At 36.1% G+C, this 27100-nt stretch overlaps 1 protein-coding gene across 1 annotated transcript; it reads right to left on the minus strand.

The window, feature by feature from the left end:
* Positions 1-1925: 1925 nt before the first annotated feature.
* swap70b (switching B cell complex subunit SWAP70b) lies at positions 1926-26967 on the minus strand. Its single transcript, XM_048169677.1, is given in 13 exon segments — positions 1926-2819; positions 6001-6097; positions 6265-6351; positions 6353-6464; positions 10909-11075; positions 11631-11738; positions 13896-14077; positions 15376-15484; positions 15638-15784; positions 19002-19248; positions 20182-20336; positions 26048-26188; positions 26805-26967. Coding segments are annotated over 13 exon segments (1830 nt in total). The 5' UTR covers positions 26964-26967; the 3' UTR covers positions 1926-2700.
* Positions 26968-27100: the final 133 nt, after the last annotated feature.

The raw sequence follows: 27100 nt of genomic DNA on the forward strand, positions 1-27100 counted from the left end.
AATTTTTGTGCACCAAAAAAACAAAATATTGACTTCATTCAACAATATCTAGTGATGGGCAATTTCAAAACACTGCTTCATGAAGCTTCGAAGCTTTATGAATCTTTTGTTTCGAATCAATGATTTGGAGCGTGTATCAAACTGCCAAAGTCACATGATTTCAGTAAACGAGGCTTTGTTACGTCATAAGAGTTTCAAAATTTCAATGGTTCACATGACTTTGGCAGTTTGATACGTGCTCCGAACCACTAATTCGAAACAAAAGATTTGTAAAGCTTCAAAGCTTCATGAAGCAGTTTTGAAATCGCCCATCACTAGATATTGTTGAATAAAGTCGTTATTTAGTTTTTTTTTTGGAGCACAAAAAGTATTCTCGTCGCTTCATAACATTAAGGTTGAACCACTGTAGTCACATGAACTGTTTTAAATACGTCTTTAGTACCTTTCTGGGCATTGAAAATGCTAATTGTCTTGCTGGCAATGCAGGCCTCACTGAGCCATCGGATTTCATCAAAAATATATTAATTTGTTTTCCGAAGATGAACAAAGAACTTACAGGTGTGGAACGAATTGAGGGCGAGTAATTAATGACAGAATTTTCATTATTGGGTGAACTAAAACTAACCAAGATTTAAAAAAAAAAAAAATGCAATAAAACATATATTGCTCATTGTTAGCTCATATTAGCTAATGCATTAACTAATGTTAACAAATGTGTTCTTATTGTGTTAACATTAGGCCTACATTAAATAATAATTTAATGTAGACATTAAATAAATAGGCATATATTAATGTATAGTTTTATTCATTTTCATATGTAAATATAATGATCACATACATTTTATTTAAAAATGTTTAAGCACCGATATTGACAATGTAATCATGCTTTCCTTTTGTTTTCCTATTTTTAATACATGGCACGCAGCACTCGAAAGAAGCACATCGTGTAAACTAACTAGAAATTAATATCTGGCAAGATAACTCGTGAATTTTTGTGATAATTTCACAGGATGAGTTCATGGAAAACAAATGGACCCTTGTGCCTAATAACACAAATCGGACACTTCCGAACAAGAATGGCAGTGATACAAATTTAGTGTGTACAAGTGTTGATATGTCAGCCTCTTAGGTAAGACAAGCATTAACCTCTGGTCAAAGTCAATTATACAGCTTAAAATAATCACAATTCCTATCTCATTTTAATCATTTCCATGCTGTACACGAGCAAGTATGCTAAATAAGAAATTCAATTTCCTCCCTGTTATCTGAATACATGGCTCCCCATTGAGAAATTAAGCCGACGATACATCTTTGCTCCAAGTCAACGCTAAATTTGTGCGTTGGTTGTTTAGACTATGAGCGATTTTCAATCACTTATAGACAGGAACAGTTTATGGAAACTGTGAGTGTATCAGGAATCCAATTATCATGTCCTTGGAGAATGACGGTGGCCTGAAAGGTGGCCAACCTTTTTAATAGCCTTGTGTCACGCTTGATCAGGAACACATTTATGCACACGCCAGTTCAAAGACCACATTGTACGGTCTCCTGCCCTCCCATTCACAATTTTCCTTTCAAGATCCATCATATTTCCATTGTTTGACCCATGTAATGCATCTTGATAGAATTTAGTAATATTTAAAACAGATGATAGGCCTATATATTTGTCAGATTATAAATTAGGAATTCATAACATATTTAGAGATACATTTTAACAAATAGCCATGTCTCTTTTCAACCCAATTTAAGTCTCCTTCACATCCAATATCCAATAATTTCTACAAGCAGCAGTTGCAAATACAGTAATCTATCGACCCCTTGTGGACGGTTACTATTAAAGCCACCATCACCTTCCATGCACTGAACAAAATTACTCCGCAACCTTTGGAAATAATTTGTAAACAATACTATAAATAATACATCTATTAAATAATGCTTTTTTTATTGAATGATAAACAATACAGTCTCGGCACTTAAATCTGAGCGTTAGTTTGAGGCAAATACAGCAGTTTGGTATGTCATTGTAACTGACTGAATAATCCCAAAAACAGATAAATTGTGGTAAAATGTTTTGTTAATAATTAGTTAATACTGCAATCACGTCTCCTTGAATGAGTATGGGAACAACTGCTAAGTGAACTGTTCTAGCAAAAGTATTATGAATAAATTATCAAAATGTTAGTCCATTTTGCATGATGTATTACTATTTAAAATCTAAAATAGACATTTTTGATACTAAATTAGAGATGACTGCAATGTATGCATAAGTGCACTTTGTAAAAAGTTACTTGGTCAGTGAGGTTTTTTTTACTTCATTATTTTTTTTTTACATTTATAAAAATTAAAAAAAGGTTTAAAACTCACCAACTACAGGGAAGAAACATCTGCCAATACTTTGGTGGAAATGCACCAAAATTAACACATTCACAAGATGTAGAACATCATACAAAAATGTATAAAATCACTTCAAAGCAGAGGGCAAAATGACACTGGAATGTTACAGTATAGATTGGAATGGTGAGACACGATTCTTCAGATGAGACCAGGCTAAACTTTACCTTATGTAAAGTCAAGTGGCCTACAGTTTTAGTGTGGTCAGAGACTAACCCCACAGAGGCAGTATACATACTTCACTAGTGACTTTATCTACAGTAACGGTGTATTAACAGCACAGTATAACTAGGAACACTTTAGAGGGCACTACTGTGGTGTAGCAGGCCTGTTTTTCTTATCCTGCCAGTCCTTCTCTCTCAGACTCAGCTCTGTCTCTGTGAATGCTGCAGGTCCCCAGTTTGTGATTTTCTGAGGGTGCTTAGGACCTGAAAAGACAAAACATACAATACGATGAATAAGATATGATAATTAATTAATCCAGCAGACATTTTTATCTAATTTAACCCTAACTCACAAATTAGAATAATATGAGCATAAGAAATTAATTCAGTCAGCTGTATTTTTAATGGCACTAGATTATCAATAAATAATAATAATAGTTAATATTAATAATGATAATAATAAACTGTTATTATTGTTGTTTATTATTATTATTATTATTAATTATAACAATGAAAAACTACTACTACTACTACTAATAATAATAATAATAGTGAATTTATTGTTATTATTAATAATAATATTAACATTACAGAATGATATTACAGAATTGATGTGAATGGGTTAATAGAGATGCATTGTTTCAATTTATTATCTGTTGTTGTCAAAAATGTGTCTTAAAGGCTTAGTTCACTTTCAAATGAAAATTGCTCCAAGCTTTACTCACCCTCAAGCCATCCTAGGTGTATATGCCTTTCGGTAACACTTTACTTGAAGGGGTGTGCATAAGACTGACATGACACCTTCATAATCATGACATGACACGTGTCATGAATATGAAGGAGGTTTTATGAATGTTTATGACAACTGTCATTAAGTGTCATTCGCTCAATTATGTCATTTTTAATGCAAAGATGACATTGTTTGAGATGTCCGAGTTATGACAACTTGACATAAACCAATACATCATAACCTGTCAGTGTCTTTGTCATGACAACTTGACATCATTTAGCTTTATGGGTTAACATTACATTAAACTGTCATGTCGTTGGTTTTGACATTGGCTGTCATGAGGCCATTATAATAGTGTCATAAATATGTATCTTGAGCTCAAGTACAGTAGTACAAATTGAACTTGTCATTAAAATGTCATTAAGTGACAATACTCTGACAAATAATTTTATAACAGCGTCATGACTATTTTTCATTTCATGTTTTTTTTTTTTTTTTTTAGTTTCCTCCAACAGAAGGTCAGATAATAGACAATTTCAAATTTCGTAAAAAAGATGACACTGTTATAAAATAATGGTAACACTTTATTTTAGGGTCTTTTAACTAGTTGCTTATTACTATTAGCATTCATATGGCTAAAATATTGGCTATTTATTAGTAATTAATAAGCACATATTAATGCCTTATTCTGCATGATCTTATTCTACATTCTTAATCCTACCCAATACCTAAACCTAACAATTAACTATAATAAGCAGTAAATTAAGAGTTTATTGAGGGAAAAGTCATAGTTAATCGTTTATATATGTGTTCCCTATACTGAAATGTTACCAAAATAATGTAATGTAATGTTAACCCATAAAGCTAAGTAGTTTTTTTAAGTTTGATAATTAATCGGCTATGTCATGTTTATGACAGGTTATGATGTTTTGCTAATGTCAAGTTGTCATGACAAAGACACTGACAGGTTATGATGTGTTGGTTTATGTCAAGTTGTCGTAACAAAGACATCTCAAACAATGTCATCTTTGCATTAAAAATGACATAATTGAGCGAATGACACTTAATGACAGTTGTCATAAACATGCATAAAACCTCCTTCATATTCATGACACGTGTCATGTCAAGATTATGAAGGTGTCATGTCAGTCTTATGCAAACCCCTTCAAGTAAAGTGTTACCTGACTTTCTTCTTTCTGATGAACACAATCGGAGATGTATTAAAGGTCCCGTTTTTCGTGTTTTTTTGAAGCTTTGATTGTGTTTATAGTGTGCAATATAACATGTGTTCATGTTTCGCGTGTAAAAAAACACAGTATTTTCCACATAATTTACTTGTCTGTATACCGCTGTTTCCACTGTCATAAAAACGGGCTGATGACTTCCTTGTTCTATGAAGTCCCTCCTTCAGAAATACGTAACGAGTTCTGATTGTGCCAGCGGTTCCTGTGTTGTGATTCGACAGCAGCTTAGCGAACCTTGCCCGGAAAGGTCACGCCTCTTACCATAACGTGGAGATGCACGCGCTCAGTGTTATTGTAAACATGTCTTTAATTTTACCCTATCAATTTGAGCCGGAATCAGACCCGGTGATTGGACTGCGGGATGAAAATAACAGCGTTTCGACGACATGGCGACAAACACACTCTACAAACGCAACTCTTGTGTATTCCTGTGGGCGGAGGTTAGTCAAAAAACTGTTTTAGTGACATCATTAAAGAAGGAAGTAGAGGGATGTAGTCCAAACTGGCCGTTCGATGTAGGTGACTTCTGTTAAATAAAATATCTTGCTTGGCATTGAACTTTGAGCTTTAAAATTTTACAGATTTTATTTATACTCTAACAACAACATTACACACTAACTAAAGTTTGAAACATGGGATCACGAAGAACGGGACCTTTAATAGATATCCTGACACATCTGAGCTTTATAATGGTAGTAAGCATTACCAAACGAGTATGAGCTGAAGAAAGTGTCTCCATCCACATCCATCCATCATAAACATATTCCACACAGCTCCAGGGGGTTGATAAAGACCTTCTGAAGCGAAACAATGCGTTTGTGTAAAATATCTAGCTTCCGCCAGACCGCCTTCTGTATTCAAGTTACGAAGAAAGTGTAAACTGGCGTAGCGTCGTTTATTAAGTTGAATAGGGAAGGCGTAGGGCGTAGCGTAAGCATTTTGAACTGCGAGAGTTTTACACTTTCTTCGTAATTTGAATACGGAAGGTGGTCTGGTGGAAGCTAGATATTTTACTTCATAACTTGTTAAATATGGATTTTTTTTTTGTTTACACAAACGCATCACTTCGCTTAGGAAGGCCTTTATCAACCCCCTGGAGCCGTGTGGAATATGTTTATGATGGATGGATGGATGTGGATGGAGACACTTTCTTCAGCTCATACTCATTTGGTAATGCTTACTGCCATTATTAAGCTCAGGATATTTATTAATATTTCTCAGATTATGTTCATCAGAAAGAAGAAAGTCATATACACCTAGGATGGCTTGAGGGTGAGTAAAGCTTGGGGTAATTTTCATTTGAAAGTGAACTAATCTTTAAGTCCTAATGTGAATAAGGCTTAACCTAAAAATGAATGAGTCATATGTGAAAAGATCAGGTGCTAGTAAATAAATGTTAAATAAAAGTGCTTAAATTAAAAAAAAATCTTGAATTTTTTAAAATACTTAAAGAGTACAGAAAAAAGGTCACCTGGCTGAATGAGCCGTATGAGTCCCTCGTGCTGTGTCACCTTGTCTTTCCAGCTCTTTGTATTATTAGCAGCATCTGCTAGTTTCTTCATCACCTCCTGTTCAGAAAAAAACATGCAAACTCACCATGAGAAGTAGCAATATAAAAGAGTGGTTACATTGCCCCATTCAGCCACTAGATGGCAATCTATACAGGAACATTTTTGAGAGCAAGAACTATCACAGCTTCAGTATAATTAGCCTGCAGCTATATTATTCTAGTTACCTCATATTGCTCCAGTGCCCCTTGTCTGTCCGCCTCCAGCTGCTGCAGCTGCTGCATGGCAGAATCCAGAGCGCTTTCCTTTACCAAGCCGTTCTCGTTCCAGCTCCTGCTTCTCTGCTTCTGTCTGAGAAATGGTCTGCTGTTGATACAGGTGTATCTGCTCCAGCTCTGCACGCTTGGATACCTCCTCCTCCAACAGCCTGCAGCAGACAGAGATGCACATGCTCACATTTTAAAAACTTCTTCAAATGCTACTATACTTTACTTTTTACCTCTACCGGTAGAGAGACGAACCGAAAAGGGGTGGGTGGAAATGGGAAATCCTTGTCGTAAACCCTTGCGTAACTGCTGTGCCACAAAAAAGTATATATTTCTAAATAATTTGTCATAGTGTATTGCGATAACACTGCCATTACCAGTATAAGAGTGAATTTGAACAATGCTGGGGTAGCACAAGTTATGTAATCAGATTACATTTCAGACTTTTCCAAGTAACTAGTAAAATAACGCATTACTTTTAAATTTTTTTAAGTTTTAAGTTTTTTACTTTTAAGTTACTTTTTCAAACAAGTAACTCCCGTTAGTTTGTCTTCCCATTTATTGACCTCCCCTGTCCCCATGTTGAGAGAAATGAGGTGCAGAGGTGTTCATTTTAATTCTACTTCCTTCCATACAATTCTACATTCCATTTGCTCCCTCAATTCAAATTAAATTCAAATACAGGAATTGTTTTGGAATTTAAAAAACATTCACAGTTCAATTCTGTATGGCTCACAACCCTGTCAAACACTGACATAATGTTACAAATGTAAAATGTAAAAAAGAAAATGTTTTTAAAAAATACTTCTTTTTTTACGGTATATAAACTCACATGTGACCTAAAATAGACTATATAAAGCAAGCATGTACACATAAAATTGTATATGTTTTTTTTTTATTATTACATATAAAATTGTATACGTTTTAAACTAAATGGCCTTTGCGAGCCAAGTACAAGATCATATAAACAGTATGGGACCATATAAATGAGGGGAATTCACACACGGGTCTACTAGATTGTGTCAGTTTGGGTAAAGTGATGAGCTTGCAATGGGTCAGCACAAACACAGGAAGAAAGATGGGTTTCATGGGGTGAGACAGGGAACAGGAACTGCAGACTTGTACAGACATCATGTGTTTGTGACGCTACTGCAACTTCCCACCTTACAAGGAAATTGATGGCCCTTTGTAGGATGCCCCGTTCCAGGTGCCACATGACCTTCATGCCTTAACCGTGTGTCTATGGTTTAGTAATATGTTATTTGGAACTACCGGGTCCACAATACACTGTGTGCAGAATTATTAGGCAAGCTGATTTTCTGATCATATTTTTTTTCCAAGCACATTTTACCAATTCCAATCCACATCAATCTTAATAACTACTATTAATATTGTTTTTAATCATTTATAAGTGATATATAATTGTTCATGAAGGCTGGAAATGAAAAATGCCTTATATTCAGGTGTGCAGAATTATTAGGCAGGTTTGCTTTTACAGGCAAAATGAGCCAAAAAAAGAGATTTAACTCAGACTGAAAAGTCAAAATTATTAAATACTCACGAGAAGGACGCAATACTAATGCAATACTAGAATTTGCAAAGTGAAAGCATGACCAAGGGAAAGCAAAATGCTCATGGGGTCAGCGGGGTCATACAAAATCAGGTGGAAAAGAAAAGACACATGTTAACTGCAAAAGATTGAAGAATTAAGGTGAAGAATTAAGTGTGAAACCATCAGGAACCCTTTAGTCTCCAGCGCCACCATTTTCCAGAACTGCAACCTACCTGGAGTCTCCAGAAGTGCAAGGTGTCAGGATCTCAGAGACTTAGGTTAGCTAAAGAATCCTAAAAAATGACCCGCTCTTAATAATAATCACAAGCTGAAATGTTGTGAAATACATGAAGACTGGGTTTTTATAGGCTTTATAGACAGACAGCTTGAGAGTGACTCCTGAAGGACCAGCACCACATCCTCTTGTACCACTGTTTGAAGAATTTATCTTCCAAAATCTGGCAGTAAGGTGTGGGAGTTCACTTTTAGTCCCTCTCTTATCCTGAAATGTCCGTCTTGCAGAGATGGACTAAAAATGATCTTCCAAAACTTACTGCCAGATTCTGGAAGATAAATTCTTCAAACAGTGGTAAAAGAAGGATGTGGTGCTGGTCCTTCAGGAGTCACTCTCAATCTGTCTGTCTATAAGGCCTATAAAAACCCAGTCTTCGTGTATTTTATAACACTTCAGCTTGTGATTCTTATTAAGAGCGGGTCATTTTTTAGGATTCTTTAGCTAACCTAACTAAGTCTCTGAGATCCTGACACCTTGCACTTCTGGAGACTCCAGGTAGGTTGCAGTTCTGGAAAATGGTGGCGCTGGAGACTAAAAGGTTCCTGATGGTTTCACACTTAACTCTTCACCTTAATTCTTAACTCTTTTGCAGTTAACATGTGTCTTTTCTTTTCCACCTGTTTTTGTATGACCCCGCTGACCCAATGAGCATTTTGCTGTCCATTGGTCATGCTTTAACTTTGCAATTTCTAGTATTGCATTAGTATTGCGTCCTTCTCGTGAGTATTTAATCATTTTTGACTTTTCAGTCTAAGTTAAATCTCTTTTTTGGCTCATTTTGCCTGTAAAAGCAAACCTGCCTAATAATTCTGCACTCCTGAATATAAGGCATTTTTCATTTCCAGCCTTCATGAACAATTATATATCACTTATAAATGATTAAAAACATTATTAATAGTATTTATTAAGATTGATGTGGATTGAAATTGGTAAAATGTGTTTGGAAAAAAAATATGATCAGAAAGTTAGCTTGCCTAATAATTCTGCACACAGTGTACAGTGAGGAACAAATAAGCTTGGAAGAAACAGACTGAGGCTTGTCCATTGTATTAGAAGCTGCATGAACTTCTGTGATGCAGCACTTTGCAGTCCATGGCTTGTTGTCAGAAAAATTGCATCTTGTCTTTGTGTAAAGAACCTTGATCCACTAAATATAGGGCCAATTTTGGTGGAGCATTGCCCCTGTTAACATGTTAACATAATAACAATGCATTTTAATAATTAATATGTGAAGTACATTTAAGCGACTAAATATTAGAACACTTCTGTCAGTACCATCATCGTCAAAATGATTGGCAGTTAGCATAGAGTTTGGATTGGCAGTATTGGGTTCTGTTCTGGGTAAGAAATTATATTTTATTAACAAAGTTTGGGAGGAACATGTTCAAATGATCTAAACTAATCCAAGTTAATCCAAGCAGTCAGCAATCAGCAATCAACTTGTCTACTTGTCTCAGGCCCTGCGTTCCATTTGGAAGGCCTGATCCCTATGCCCTAATTCCTTCAAAGGGTTTACCCTCCAGAGTGAGAGCTTCGAAGGAATGAAGGGTGTAGGGATGAAGGGACCCATCAATATGGCGGCCATGATTATTTTCACTCCGTAGTGCCCTTGGGGCAAACACACCGAGGATGCTGTGATAGGCATCGTGTTCCTATAGGTAGACGTGGATCAGCTTAGAGTCAGCTGATGCGAATTTAACTAACGTGACCTGCCAGAACTAACACTATGCTTGATTTGTCTTTTTTACGGAGCCCCGGACATTACATGCAGGAAAAAAATAGTAGGCTAAATCATGTGCACGATTTACTAATTCGTTCCCTCGATTTATAAATCATGCGTATGATTTATCTTAATTTGTGTTCCGAAAATGAATGAAGGTCTTACGGCTGTGAAACGACATGAGGGCGAGTAATTAATGACAGAATTTTTGGGTGAACTAACCCTTTAAAACTATAAAAAAAAAAATTAAAAATAAATGACGGACACAATTGTTGGGTGATCATTACCATTACCATGACTTAAACTGCCCTCCAAAAGTTTGGAAACACCCCTGGCAAAGTGTGGTTTTGGACGATATCAGCTTAAATCCTTATTTTTTGGTGCAAATACATTACAGTAACTTGACATTATCATTGAAGACCAGCAATAATAATTTTCATTTTGATTACATAATAATAGCAATATATACATGTCAAAGTCAGACATGCCCCTTTGCCAGCTGTGATACCTGGTTACTGGTTTAAACTTGGCCCAGGTTTGTAAAAGATTTTTGGGTCAGCACACCTTAATAGCTTCAACAATTGATTGCCAATTAAGTTTATAATACAATGAACCAATTAGAACCCAGTTTAGGTCAGATAGCTGCTAATGGTGGATATTTTGATGCATCGAAAATTAAATTTTTAATATAAACTGTTTATATAATATGTTTTCGTAGTTTGTGTTGTCCCTTATCAGTGCAAAATTATCACAAATTAAAAAGGATTCATGCCAATATTGTCCAAAACCCCACTTTTCTAGGGCGTTTCAAAACTTTTGGAGGGCAGTGTAAGTTTTGCTGCGACATTTTTAAAAAATGCCCCGAAAACAAAGCATTCTGTTCATATGTGAAATTCTCAGTATTAGATCTCTGTCTCCTATAAAATATTTTGAATATGCTAATCAATCTTATGTTATTTTATATGTATGTCTTAAACTATATTGCTGAAATAGGGCACCAAAATGGTCAGAAACGGCCCTGATGATATACACATTTACCTGGCCTGTAGTTTTCTGACAGTTTCCTCATCCTGTCTGGCCTGTCTTTCTTCCTCTAGTGCTTCTTCTAAGCGGTGGTACATGCTCTCCAGCTCACGTACGCGCTGCAGATACTGCTCTAACTCGCTGGACTTTTGAGCCACCTGTTCCTCCATTTGCAGCCGCACCTAAAACACACAAAACTTCTAAATTAATTTTTAAAAAAAACTTTATTCTGTGGAACACAAAAGAAGATATTTCAAAGAATGTTTTAATTATTGAAACAACATTGGACCCCATTGACTTTCATTGGGCAAAAACATTTTTCAAAATATCATCGTTTGTCTCCACAGAAGGAAGTAAAGTCTTTCAGGTTTGGAACAACCTGAGGATGACCAAATGATGACAAACGTAGTTTTAAAGTGAACTATCCCTTTAAAAAAATGCCATAAAATCAAAATTATCAGTGCAGAGAGAAAGAGACTGACGTTTTTATGTGTGACTGTGTGCAAATTTTGTGCTTCCACATTTCTAGTTATAATAGTAGAAAGCAGAACATATGCTGCAGCGTACTTCCTGTAATAATCAAATATGGACCTGTGGAGCTAAAGTAATGAATGAACTACCATTGGTCAGAATAACCTCTCTAGGTATATGATGTCAAAACCATAGAAGAGTCAGTGCATTGTCAATAGTATGCAAGCCAAACAGTCACCAATTACGTTTAAAGAGCAAACAAGTACCATTTTCTCTTTCTCCATTTCCACCCTGTAGAGATCCTGCAGTTCGTTCTGGGTCTGCAGACGTCTGTGTTCCTCTTCTGCTGCATTGGCTGCGGCCTCCTCCAGTTTCTGTGCAACACAAAGACTTTCTTAATTTGTAAATAAAACAGATACACATCATGTTGAACTGGATTTTAAGAGTTAGTTATTATAGGAGGAAACATCAACTTCTCCTCATTGGCTTGTAATACCACTACCCAGAATGCAAGTGGTCAGAGATGGGCAGTACCATCTGGATTAGGGCCAGTGAATGTGTATCATATGCAAACTTCAGCACAGCACTGTCTTTCAGCAAACCAAACACAAATAAACCACAGAACCACTAAAACTGACACATTCATCACACCCACCATAACTCTTTACACATTGTGCCAAAAAAAAAAAAAAAAAAAAAAAAAAAATCACACTTTGTCCATTCACAATACTTTTTTTTTGCTTTTAACACAACAGATTTTAATGAACAGCAACAATTTCCTCCATTTACAACAATTTCCTCCATTTACACAGCTGACCACATTCTCACCCCTCAATCACAGTCTATATGGTTGTGGTCAGATGGCAGGTCAGTGTAAGATCCCAGGTGGCCGTGCTGAGTGACAGGGCAGGTATTGTTCCAGTATGAACTCCTCAGGGTTTGGAACGGCCCTCTCTAGCTCTCTCCCCAGGCCCCTATTGTCCTGCTATGTATTAGAGGACAGGGGGAGAGGCACTGACACATCAATGCTGGACTGTTCTCCATTCAGACAACAGTTCAGACACAATTGGATCAGACAATGAGAACTTGTCATCACCGTAAATTAAATGATTGTTCCCAGTTAACACTGTATTTACTGTGTCAGACTGGTTTTCTATCAGAGAATATTGTGTTGTTTGTAATTTACTGTAATCAGCTGTTAAGATGTTGCAGTAAGTTTATTTTTTAAAGGATTTTGAATTATTATTATTAGTCAGATTCAAATCTCTTAATTTTAGTTTTACATTTTTATGCCAATAATTTAGTTTTTATGCATTTAAACAATTTTGAAGAACACGTTTTTGCCTCTTTTTGTATGCTTTTTTCCCGATTTCCTACGATTCAGTCCAATTTATATATAATTCCAATAAGTCCAATTTATAATGCGTTTTATATATTTAAAAAAAAAATTTAATTATAAGATAATGAAAAAAAAGAGTATATTTTTGAATGATTTTAACTTGTTTATTGTGGTCATTGTTGCATATTGCTTTAAACAGATAGATAGTCAAAGAATCAAGTCTTAATTATTGGTTTGTATTTGAACGAGCAACAAAACCCTTTACAACCATTAAAATCTCAGTCTTGGTTGGTAAGCCAATGTGCTAAATCTGTTCATGGTCATGATTATCTTACAGATTTAAATCCACTTGCTGGTGACAAAACTCATTGGGGATAAGTCTGGCTAAACTCTGATTTAACAATATTAAATCACTCAACTGGAAAAGATAATTAGGATAATGAGAAATGAGATGAAAGAAGGTTAGGAGGGGTTAAATGAGAAACCACCATTCCTCCAAACTCCCAACCCCCAACTCTCTCACATACATTCTACACTCACTTCTTTGCTCAATCCACATCTCTCTATTGGGTGTGAAACTACACACTCAAGCTAATCTGATTTCAGCTTTCAGTACAGGCTGTTTAGGATGAAACGACTTCTGCTGAAAGTTTCTGTGGAGGGCGTAAATAGGGAAGGTGCTACTTGAAATACTTGAAATCAAAGAAGAGGGTTTCAGTGAAATCAAAATTCATGAATAGCAGAGAGAGAGAGATTACAAAGAGCCACCTTGAGTTCCTAGGGAAACATTGTTTCATGAATGGTCCGTGTGGCAACAGACAAAGTTCCTGTTTGACACATTAAACTGCAGTGCAGGGGGTAAGTTTGTAGTTTTGTTCACGACACCTACAGCACTTTATCTTTTCATTTCAAAAATGCAAAATGCTGTGTTGCCATTCCATATGTATGACTAAATACAGGTCTTTCTACAAGCCCCATAGTTGTAGTCAAATTTTCCAGACACGGTGAAGTCTTGCGAGGATTGTCGTTTTGTTTTTTGTTTTTTTTCACAGAGTAACAAAATCAAATATAAATTAAATTTAAAATGTAGAATGAACAAAACATGCGATTTCCAGTAAAAGGGCTGAGAGAGACATTTGTTTGTGCGAGTTGCTAGGAAGCTCAACAGCTGTTGTTATAGAACATTGCAGACCTTCCTCATGGCCTCCAGCTCTCTCTGTTTGTTCTCATTGGCCGTTTGCAGCTCACTCATCCTCAGCTCCAGTTCTTCCTGCTCAGCCTGTTGTTTCTGCCGTAACTCTCGTCGTTTCTGCCGTGCCTCATGGTGTGGAGCCGGACGTCCGACCTTCAGGAGTGTGATACAAGTCTGAATAGCTGAGTGGGCACAAAGCACAGAAATTATATACTTCTATATATATTCTTCTGTACTATATTATATACAAGATAACTCTCAGTAAAATGTAATAATAATATTCTAACCTGATAATGGTGAATAGCAATAAAGAAGAATATAAACAGTATGCATTCTAATAAACTTTCACAGACCAAAAAAGTACACCTCTATAATATACTTAAAGTGCTCTATTTTCGTGCACTAATTTTGTACTTAATATACTGAAAATTCTTCAGATCATCTTAAGAACATCTAAGTGTACTCAACTGTGCTATTTTGAGACAGCATGAAATATGAACTTAAATTTGCTTTTAATATACTACCTCTGTATTTAAAAAATGTATTTAGATACCACTTATAGTACATTTGAACCCATAGTGTACTACAAGTGGTAACTAAATATATATTTTTAAATACAGAGATAGTATATTAAAAGCACATTTATTACACACAAGTATTAAAGAAGAATTTTTAGTATATTAAGTACAAAATTAGTGCATGAAAATAGAGCACTTTAAGTATATTATAGCAATGTACTTTTTTTTCACCTGGGCATTCTTTATTAGAGTATTTACCACATTTTAGAATAATAGTAAAGTACCACTACACTACCACAAGGATGCATAAAATTGCTCAAAAGTGACAGTAACAATTTTTTTACTGTTATAAAAGATTTCTGTTTCAAATAAATGCTGTTCTTTTAAACTTTCTATTCAAAGAATCCTGAAAAAGTATGTTTCCACAAAAATATTAAGCAGCACAACTGTTTTCAACATTGATAATGATAACAAATGTTTCTTGAGCAGCAAATCAGCATATCAGATTGATTTCTGAAGGATCATATGACACTGAAGACTGGAGTAATGATGCTGAAAATTCAGCTTTGCCATCACAGATATACAGATAAACCATAAAACCAGAGAAATGTTATTTTACTAATGTAGTGACTTAAAATGTGTTATATTTGAGCTTCTTTAAAGTTGCCATTTGATTAGATCACAGTTCTGCACACTCTAGACATTCTCTGATCCAACTACATGAGGTGCATCCTGGGATTGAATCACTGAATGTGTGCTGGACTCTTGTTTCCTGTTTTCCTTCCAGCCCAATCTTCTTAATATCAAAATTATTTTTAAACAAAATTTAATTTTGTATAGAAAATTCATAGGCTGGCATAACTTATATTTCTAAACCATTATTCATACGCATTTAAATCAAAACAAATTCAATCAAAGTGAATAAACGTAAATTCATTGTGTATAAATATCTCATATCTCACCTTGAATCCACTCTTGTTTTTTCTTCTTATCGGAGGCACTGATTTCAAAGCTTTTGTCAGAGCACTTAACGTAGAAAAGGCACTTTTTGCCCTCCTTATCGGGTAAGGACTGCAGAGGAATGCATGAGGTCATCACAAGAAGAGGAAAAGGAAATGCGTTCATGAGAATGATGTCACCGTAAGAATTGCAGACACATTAAGCGTTACTAAAAGTAAACTGAAATCATGTTAACAATAAATCAGTGTGGAAAATCATTCTTGCCTCAACACAACAGTTTCCATCTAGTAGTATGTCTCCTTTCTTCTCTGTAAGATCTTCACTGGCATAATATGAAATTACGCTGGGCTTCAACAGGAACCACCGCTCGGTCCAGTTCTTCCTTTTGTGGCCCTTTTTCATCATGTAACCCTGTAAGAAGTCAAAGGAACAGGTCACATTGACAGTCCCCTTCTGGTGGAGCCAACAAGTGGAAACAACAGTGAGTCCTGCTCCTCAAATTATCTATGAGTCATTCTGTATCACTGCTACAAGTACTAAATGGACCAAAAAGTCTGGATCCTCCATGCTGACTCACATGCTCGTTTTTTTCTAAGGCGTCTTTAACACTAAATGCGCATTTCACGCCATGCATCCTGTTTAAGCAGCAGTTTCCTATGACTTAGTTAATCTGTATCTGTTCCTGGCTGTGGCTGCACAGCTGGCCTTGGCACCAATCTCTCTCTCTCTCTCTCATTCACAGTCAAAGCAGAAAACAACACTGATGCAAGTGTGCTTTGTTCACATTTTCCTAGATCTACTAAATATACAGATATCAAAACACATGCAGCTGATATCAAGGCTAATAGAAGTCAGTCTACTAATGGTCATAATTAACACTCATATTGCATGGGTACTGTCAAGAAATTAACATACAGGTATGACCTACTTTCTTAAGCATGAGGAAACTGAATTGTAACAGGTTTGGCTACAACTGACACAGTGAAACACTGATTAAATCAAACCGGATTTTCCATATTCATTCAAAATGACTTTATGAGCAGAACTGTACATTTTTGCACAGCAAATTCGCATACTGCTCATAGTTTACTTTCTGAGCAAGATGTTGACTTTATTTAAAAAATATAGTCAAAATTATGCATTAAATTGATCAGAAGTGACAGTAAAAAAAAAAATTGTAATAAATTATTCTGAACTTTATATTCCTGGAAAAAATATATCACGGTTTCGACAAAAATATAAAGCAGCACAACTGTTTTCAACAGTGATGATAATAAGAAATGCTTCTTTAGCACCAAATCAGCAGATCATGTGATGCTAACGACTGGAGTAATGGCTGCTGAAATTTCAGCTTTGCTATCACAGGTAATAATATTTCACAACATTACTGTTTTTAATCTTTAAATCAAACAGATCCTGCAAAGGGTATGAGCACAACTGTCTATAAATTTAATAACAATGTATTTATGGTCCAAAATTAACCCTTGCCAAATTGACTAGTAAGTTTATTAGGAAAGGTGACATGATATATATCAAATCAAAATATATAATACATGATGGCATGATGCAAAACAACCATTCACTAAAGAAGCTTGTCTCCTAACAATTTTTACCTCAGTGAAAATTTTATTTAAAGGTGCCCTAGAACTTTTTTTTTAAAAGATGTAATATAAGTCCAAGGTGTCCCCTGAATGTGTCTGTGAAGTTTCAGCTCAAAATACCCCATAGATTTTTTAAAATTAATTTATTATTTATTAATAACTGCCTATTTTGGGGCATAATTAGAAATGAGACGATTTCAGGTTGCAGCCCCTTTAATTGCTCACGCTCTCCGCCCCCTCCCGAGCTCTCGACTCTATCACAGCATAAAGTTTACACAGCTAATATAACCCTCAAAATGGATCTTTACAAAGTGTTCGTCATGCATACTGAATGCATGCGTCGGATTATGTGAGTATTGTATTTATTTGGGTGTTTACATTTGATATTGAATGAGTTTGAGGCTATGCTCTGTGGCTAACGGCTAACATTATACACTGCTGGAGAGATTTATAAAGAATGAAGTTGTGTTTATGAATTATACAGACTGGAAGTGTTTAAAAATGAAAATAAGCGACGGCTCTTGTCTCCGTGAATACAGTAATAAACGATGGTAACTTTAACCACATTTAACAGTACATTAGCAACATGCTAACGAAACATTTAGAAAGACAATTCACAAATATCACTAAAAATATCATGTTATCATGGATCATGTCAGTTATTATTGCTCCATCTGCCATTTTTCGCTGTTTTCCTTGCTTGCTTACCTAGTCTGATTATTCAGCAGTGCACATCCAGACGTTCTGCCCTTGTGTAATGCCTCAATCATGGGCTGGCATATGCAAATATTGGGGGCGTACATATTAATGATCCCGACTGTTATGTAACAGTCAGTGTTATGTTGAGATTCGCCTGTTTTCCGGAGGTCTTTTAAACAAATGAGATTTATATAAGAAGGAGGAAACAATGGAGGTTGAAACTCACTGTATGTCTTTTCCATGTACTGAACTCTTGTTATTCAACTATGCCAATATAAATTCAATTTTTAATTCTAGGGCACCTTTAAAATGTTTTTCTTCATAACTTCATGTGGCAACACTTGTGCGGAATATTCTATGAGAAAATAAAATGTTTGTGACAGGTGCCAGTTCCCTGGCTCATCTCATATGATGCAGGTGACATAACATTTTTGTCAAAAGCTAAGTAATACCATTTTCATAGGTACAAACATAGTTTGATAGCCGATTAGAAATATTTATGGCCAGTGGTTTTTTTCATTTCTAACGCCATTGGAAGGCATGGCAAAAGATACATTTTGGACCCTGTATGTGTGTGTATACTGTATTCAATAGGGAACCTCAGAGATGATGTGTCTTTGTATGCAAAACCCAGAAGCGAGTTATCATTTTAGGACTTCCAATTCCATCGCCCTAAAGTCTATGGGTTTTTTGAATGGGTTTTTGCTAAATCGCCTGAAATAAGGTCTGTGGTTAACAAAGCCTCTAAAAATTTTCACATTTTGATCTATGACATAAAACACACCAGTTATAACCCGCTTGTGATTTTTTTTAAACCTTTATTGTGTCTTAAAAACGGCGGTTGCTAACAAGTTGCTAAAAGGGACTACTTCCTTTGCCGGGGACTTCTGACGTCATCATGACAAACAGGACATTTGGACAGCATTTCTCATAAAAAAAGTGGATAAGTATTCATACACAGCGCAGATCATAATCAGCGAACATGTTTTGAAATAAAGTTAAATAAAGTTTGAGGAAGCTTGGTGGTGGTGACGTTGATCCGCGACCATGGTGTGCTGTAATCCGTTTATAGCCTGCTGTTAGCTTTTTTTATCTGACGACTTCATTTAGGCTTCAAAATGTATAAATGTTGTGTTAACTTGTAAAGATTATCTTGATATCCATTGTTAAACACAGAGCTTATTTTTTGCGATTTTCCAAATGTCTATGGGAAAAATGCATAGGCTTTCGATCGAGGGAACCCGTGCGCCGCTAACTTCCGGGTTGGCCTACAAAAACACGTCATCTCTGAGGTACTCTATATTATACCGAAGCCATACTCCTCTTACCTGTTTGAGCACATCCAGAATAAGTTCCTGGAACACTTCATTAATGCCCATGGAGAGGGTCTGGCGGTCCATGCCCTTACTGAAGTGACCCATACCCACCAACTCGATCAGCTCCCACACAATCAGACACTGGTGCTTGCTGCTCAGCTGCATCTTGTACTCTTCAAATTTTTCTTCGATCCAGCTACCACCCATGGCTTCTGTTAGCTTACGAAGGAAGTACTCTATCTGAGGGAGAGAACAAACACATAATTATATCAATCATTTATGATACTTTATGTGGAAATGGGTAGGTATTATCATGGGCCTAAAACAAATGCACATTTTTTAGTTTTTTGCATGTGCAACAACATAGATGTTCTGCTAATTATGAATGTGATTTTTCTGAGTTTTCTTTGGCACATTCAGTAATCGATATGTATCATTATCACTAAGATTGATACCACTAAGAAAAGTATAATGATACTGATACAGTTCCCTCTCTATTAAGATAATCACAGATATCATAGTGTGATAAAATAATAGATATCACAGTGACATAAAACATCAAGCTGGCAACTTCCTTGTTACAGTGTGATCACAACTGGAATGAGAGAACCTAACAGAAGTTCTGTAAAACAGAACAGAAGTACCAGAGAATTTTTTTAACAATAAAATATCATGCGTGATTAGAAATAGGAACTACTCTCTTAATCATGAAAAAAGGTTTGAAAAAGGCTGTTCTCTTTCTTACATGGTTTCCAAAATCATATGGAAATATTGAGGAATTTTTATTTGCAGGCCTGGAAAGGTGTTAATAAAACATTTTTTAAACAGAAATTTGTTGTTAAGTTCCAAAATATTTTGTGTGGAATTAAATAATTATTTATAAAAATCTTTCTTAATCACAAATGACTCGAAAAGTCATAAAAATAATTGCTTAAAAGGTGTAGAAACCCTGTTTTTAGACAAAAAAATTTTTCGGTACATGTATGTCTATTTTCAGTATGCAGATTTCTGCATCTACATTTACTGAATAGAAATCACATGGAGATGTAGCAGCACCTTTTTCATCTTGCATGTAAGTTTGCATGACTTTGCAAATGATTCTACCAGGCTGTCAGGTTCCTTCTTGTATTATTTTCTTTCAGAATTTAGCAAAAAAATTTATCCTTCTCACCTCCTCTGAAGACCATGACCAAGTGGATATTTATCCTCAGACAGGAAGTTGAAAATGCACCAAATCTTAAATGCATCATCATCTGAGATAAGAAGGTGGTTTCTGTTTAGGTTTTTTCTGGCACACAGAGTCCAGCACATCCTGTTAAAATCTATTCGGTCAAAGTTGTCCTGGACCTGCAGGAAAAAAAGAAATGTCCTCATGAGATCTTATGGAACTGAGAAATGCAAAAGTAATGGACATATGCCAAAAACAACAGAATGAAATAAAGTGTTAGATAGGTTCAACTCTAAGTAGATTTGATGTACAGATCAGAATGAACAAAATGTCCTGAATCTGGTTTACAAGCGCAAAGAAGTCCTGAAACCTATTCAAGGCACACACAACACTGCAAATAAGACATGTTTTTCCCTCAGTACTTAACTAGAGTTCCCATGGATACTTTTCGAGCATTCTGGGCACAGTTTTGCAACCAGTGCCCATCTGACTAGTGCTGAATATTCTGTTGGGAAAACTGCAAAACATTTTAGCAAAGCAAGCTTTGGGGCCGTTTACACGACAAAAAAACTAAAAATTTTATGCGTTTTGGCCATTCATTTACACAACAACAACGTTTTGGGGGCCTGAAAATGCAAACTTTTGAAAAACGAGTTTCAAACTGTTTGAAAATTATACCATTATAAAGTAGTGCAGGTATGATGTCAGAACCCGGAAGTCTAATTTGCCACTGGTTCCCTTTGAAATTTTCCTATAAAGGTTTTATAATGAAGTTTTTCAATTTCTGAGTAAAATAAAGCCTGTGGTAAACATAACTTGACTATACTTTGACGTTTTGTTCTACCAACGTACACTGCACACACTTTTCAAAAAATGAACAAAACTGCTTCAAAAATTGTGTTTTCGCTATGGGTGTGTGTTAGGTGTGTTGTTATTTATGTTGTACAACAAAATGTCAAAGTATAGTCAAGTTATGTTTACTACAGGCTTTACTTCACACATAAATTAAAAAACCCCATTATAAAACCCCATTGGAAAATCCAGAAGGAACCAGCTGCCAATTAGGCTTCCATGTTCTGACGTCATACCTGCACCACCACTATTGTCTCCGTGATGTGTAAACTATAAAAACAGGAATTTGTGAAAACGGTGACGTCATGTGCTTCCGTATAACTTGTTCAGTCTACACTATATTGCCAAAAGTTTTGGGACATCTGCCTTTACGTGCACATGAACTTTAATGACATCCCATTCTTAATCTGTAGAGTTTAATATGGAGTTGGCCCACCCTTTGCAGCTATTACAGCTTCAACTCTTCTGGGAAGGCTTTCCACAAGGTTTAGGAGTGTGTTTATGGGAATTTTTGACAATTCTTCTAGAAACGCATTTGTGAGGTCAGGCAGTGATGTTGGCGAGAAGGCCTGGCTCGCAGTCTCCGCTCTAATTCATCCCAAAGGTGTTCTATCGGGTTGAGCTCAGGACTCTGTGCAGGCCAGTCAAGTTCCTCCACACCAAACTCGCTCATCCATGTCTTTATGGACCTTGCTTTGTGCACTGGTGAGCAGTCATGTGGGAACAGGTAGGGGCCATCCCCAAACTGTTCCCACAAAGTTGGGAGCACGAAATTGTCCAAAATGTCTTGGTATGCTGAAGCATTAAGAGTTCCTTTCACTGGAACTAAGGGGCCAAGCCCAACCCCTGAAAAACAACCCCACACCATAATCCCCCCTCCACCAAACTTTACACTGAGGCATGTGCTGTTCTCCTGGCAACCGCCAAACCCAGACTCGTCCATCGGATTGCCAGATAGAGAAGCGTCCAGTGCTTTACACCACTGCATCTGACGCTTGGTGATGTAAGGCTTGGATGCAGCTCCTCTGCCATGGAAACCCATTCCATGAAGCTCTCTACGCACTGTTCTTGAGCTAATCTTAAAGGCACACGAAGTTTGGAGGTCTGTAGCTATTGACTCTGCAGAAAGTTGACGACTTCTGCGCACTGTGCGCCTCAGCATGCGCTGACCCCGCTCTGTGATTTTATGTGGCCTGCCACTCCGTGGCTGAGTTGCTGTTGTTCCCAATTGCTTCCACTTTGTTATTAATACCACTAACAGTTGACCGTGGAATAAATTTTAGTAGTGAGGAAATTTCACAAATGGACTTATTGCACAGGTGGCAACCTATCACGGTACTACGCTTAAATTCACTGAGCTCCTGAGAGCAACCCATTCTTTCAAAAATGTTTGTAGAAGCAGTCTGCATGCCTAGGTGCTTGATTTTATACACCTGTGGCCATGGAAGTGATTGGAATTCAGTGATTTGGAGGGGTGTCCCAATACTTTTGGCAATATAGTGTATAGGCACTTAGTTTTTCTTTACAAAGTGACATCGCCAACTACTGGCCTGGCATGCATAATACAGCATTTTTAGTCATTTTCGCAGATCCATGTGAACGGTCTGTACGTGGAAAACGCAAAGGAAAACATTTTTAGTTTTTAGTTCATCGTTGTCAATCATTGACAATCCTACAAATTTAGTTATGCCTTTAAATGATAGGGCAAAATTTGTAATTATAAAGTACTAAATTTGTGTTGAACACAATAAGTCTGATGAAAACTAATGAAAGTTAGTCTACTCTGGAACATAGTCATTATTCAAAATAAACCTACAACACATTTATAAGGCCTCTCTCTATACATTATTGACAAAGAATAAGAAACAAGATAAAATACTAATAATTAAAAAGAAATAACCAGGGGTGCGTTTCCCAAAAGCATCATTAGCCAACTTTAGTTGCAAATTCCATTGAACTCTATTGGTAATGATGGAACTTGCAACCATAGCTGGCTTTGGGAAACGCACCCTAGCTCAGCAGCACAATAACAGCTCAACAAACATCTGCAACATTTTAACAGCTGTTATTAGCAAATGTTGCATGTTCGTTTTTTAAATTTTTTGTGTAAATTGATTATCCTTTTAGCTCCAAAAGGGAAAAAACAAAATCACATTTCAATCCCTAATGGATTAAAGAAAAAATAAAACCAAAAAAATAAAAACAGAAAATATGCAAATTACACAAATTTAGACTACAAGTTCACAGAGAAATGCTGAACTTCCTATAATTTTTTTTTAATTAAGATCTAATTATGAACTCGCACATTAAAACCAAACCACAGGAAGAAGCTAAACTGCTGACCTATTATAGCACTACACTATTTATAGTCCTGGTGGAGTAATGTTTGCAACAAAAGAGACCAGACAACTCCCATTAAACAGTGTGTCACTGTAATCCACCAACTCAAACGCCGTCTCAGTTGCAGTGGTGTAAGTCTGTTTGTTTTGAAATGGCAGCTCCTCTTTACTAGTATATGTGCCAGATTTTATCCCTCGCTTACAGACGCACCTCCCATCGCGCCCCTGCTTTCTCCGGGAGCCTCACAATAGGGGCCTTGTGGAGACCTGAGTGGCCAGTGGAGCCTCTGTTCTTCTCCAGATGAAGCTGTTCATTTGTATTCAGTGGAGCTTGGGCTCCATCACATTCATAAATAGACTTTATCACGCCTGTGAATAACTGCTTTATGGTTTCTCTGACTGTGTGGGGTTGCGAGGGCGAGAAAGTCTTAAGTTTTATGGTATGAAGTGTTTGGGATGAGCAAGACTGCATGGATTCTGACAGCTAGTCAAAGCAATCAGTAAATACCTGAATATTGTGAGCTAGATGATCACATAACAGTGTCAACTAACTTCAACAGCTAGTGTCAACAACTTTAAAAACTGGAATGGACATAAAGTATTCATTTTACTTCAAAGTATTTTATTATGTGAGGTGAAAGTAATATAAGTAATATAAAATACATTAAACTAGCACATGTAGAAAATCAACTGCCTGGGACAATGGTCAATTATACACTTTAGTGGTCATTTTTTAAACATACTTAACTGAAGAATGCTGCGATTAACCATTAAGAAGTAAACTCTAGAATACGTCACTATGACACACATATTAAATTATGTACAATACTGTTCAGACGTTTGGGGTTGATAAGTCTTTTTAATGTTTTTGTCTGAAAGTTTTTAAATTTATAATTTAAAATGACTGTGGTCTATTTTAATATTTAAAATTTGATTTATTCCTGTGATGGCAAAAGCTGAACTTTCAGCAGCCATTACTTTTTTTAATGCTTTTGTCTGAATGTTTTTAAGTCTCTAAGGCGGCATTTATTTAATTATAAATACAGTAAAAAAGTAATGTTGTAAAATATGATTTAAAATGTCTGCAGTCTATTTTAATATTTAAAAAATAATTTATTGATGGCAAAGTTGAATTTTCAGCAGCCATTCATCCAGTCTTCAGTGTCACATGATCCTTCAGTAATTACTCTAATATGAAGATTTGCTGGTCAAGAAACATTTCCTATTATTTTCATTGCTGAAAACAGTTGTTCTGCTTAATATTTTTTGTGTAAACATATTTTTTTTTTTTTAAGGATTCTTTGATGAATAAGAAAGTTCAAAATAAATTTTTGTAACAATTTTGCCTGTCACTTTTTTAAATCAATTAAAATTATTATTGCTGAATAAAAGTATTCATTTTTAATAATTAATATTACTAAAAACTATCATCTCAAGTTAAACATAGCTGAGAAACAAATGCATTTTGAACTCTGATCATATTGTGGCCACAGCATGTTATACCAGAGCATAACCACACTACATTTCAGAAGAAGTGGGTCACACAGCACTAGCACATTTTGATATAGCGTCACTCTATTTTGGTCTTGTGTTTGTGAAGTATGCGCTCTTTTGTTCCTCATTTGACATCAGAGCATTTTACAGACAATGCATTTCTGGAATCAAAAGAGCTGAAAGGGTAAGAAAGATGTGGGGAATAATTTCCCCCAAAATGACACAATCATACATAGTATTGCAATGAGAATTAAGATGTATGACTGTGACTAAGCTGTTGTGTACTGTCTCAGACAGAATGCGATGACTGTGTGTGTTTGTATGTGAATGTATGAGTGTAAAACTAAGCACTGTAACTTGTTTTCTCCCACTGACCGCAAGTTAAATTACTTGGCTCAAAATCAAAATTGAATGCAGAGAAAGGGGAAAGGCGGGTCTCTTTGCAGCAGGGTGGAGTAAGTATTTGGTCAGTCATACAACTATACAATCAGAGGCAAAATTGTGACCAGAGAAAGCTGACAATATGTGGCTAGTCATGTAAATGCCCCAAAGTGTGTTAAACATGAGACCGCAGACAAACATAAAATAGCCAAAGCATATAATTTGCCTTTCCACTATAGGAATTTTAGCCATTAAAATTCAATGTTGCTTATGATACCTTTTAACAACACATTTTTTCCTAAACACCAGAATTTAACTGCTTTGTGGTATATTGTGAAATCTCTTCCCTCCTTCTGTTTCCTTTTTGCACAAGAAAATGAGAAATTACAAAGAAAGCAATTCTTCCATGTTACTTTCAACATCATTTCTCTTGCAAAACGAAACAAATTCTCATGCATGGAAGCCTTTCATTACTTTATCTAACATTTACTTTAAAGAGATCTAAATGCACTAGTTGTTTTAGTCAAATTGAGGTAAGTGTACCATGAAATCATGAAAGAGTACCACATACCATGAAAAACTTTCACATAAGAAAATGAACATCCATAAAAGAATTTAGCATGTAAAACTGCATGCTGGTTGTAATAAGAATGGCACTCAAAAACATTTATCAGTACAGTCTAGATACATTTTATCTAGAGAAAAACTAAGATCTAAAAAGGTCCACATGTGGAGAAATCCAGACATGTTTGTCTCAAGGTCATTTTTCCACTCAGCGATGGCCCACAATCCTCAAAACTTTGGACAATGAAAAAAGCGCTCACCTTGTCCAGAATGAACCTATTCAGGTAGGGCATGTATCCCTGATTGGAAACCGGACCTTCATCATCATCTCTAAAGTGTTCCTCCAGAGCTACAGGATCATGAGGGATCTTCATCACTGTGCAGAGGTTATGGGAGAGCACCTGCAAGGAAACACTGAGATTAACACCAAAACATCCAATTCTAACTCAATAATGGATATTCATATTCAATAATTGTTATCTAAATCAGTGCTTAAACACTTAGGAAGTATTGATTTTTTTCATTGTAGTATTTTTGGGGAAAACCTGTATATATTTTTTGTCATTCATATGTTAGACAAAATATTGATATAATTACCTTAAATAATTTGCATAACTCTTCCATTTCATCTGAAAGTATTTAAATATGGATACATTTTTAGAGGTCTGTAACAAATTCAATGGTTTGGGAACGATTAGAAAATAACTAAAAGTGTGTAAATAGCCAGGCTGCAGTTATATATTATCAAATACCTCATCCGTAACGCACAACAATAAGTTCAGATACTAGAAGCAGCACTCTCTGTCCAAGAGTACTTCATAAAGTTGTGAAACAAATTAGAGTTTGAAATTCTAATCGTCACATGAAACATTGTTACATTTACAGTCAGTGCGGCTACTATGATTCACGCGTCCTTAAACTCTGAGAATTTCCTGCACTGAGCCACTGAAACAACGTTTACACTCCAGTGCCCAATCTTAAAAGAACAAGACAGTTAATTCAACGGCAAAAACAAACCTTCAACTGTGACTTAGACACTTTCCCACTTTTATCCACATCCAGGGCTGTGAATGCATGCCATATTGCCTTGAGGAGTTCGTCCCTTAGTCCCATTTTCAGAGGTAGTGTCTCCCGACTACTGTGTGGCGTCGCTCTTGATGTGAACTGTTTTCTCATGAGGTTTTACAATAGAGCGGTCACATGACCTTAGAACTAGAACCACAGAACTCGCAGTTCGAGCACCACTCAGCGATGAGCGCGTGCTGTTGAAGGACGTGGAAGGAATGTGTGACATCAATAGGCATTTGCCAGGG

Source organism: Megalobrama amblycephala, linkage group LG19 (assembly GCF_018812025.1).
Source record: "Megalobrama amblycephala isolate DHTTF-2021 linkage group LG19, ASM1881202v1, whole genome shotgun sequence".
Classification (NCBI taxonomy): Eukaryota; Metazoa; Chordata; class Actinopteri; order Cypriniformes; family Xenocyprididae; genus Megalobrama; species Megalobrama amblycephala.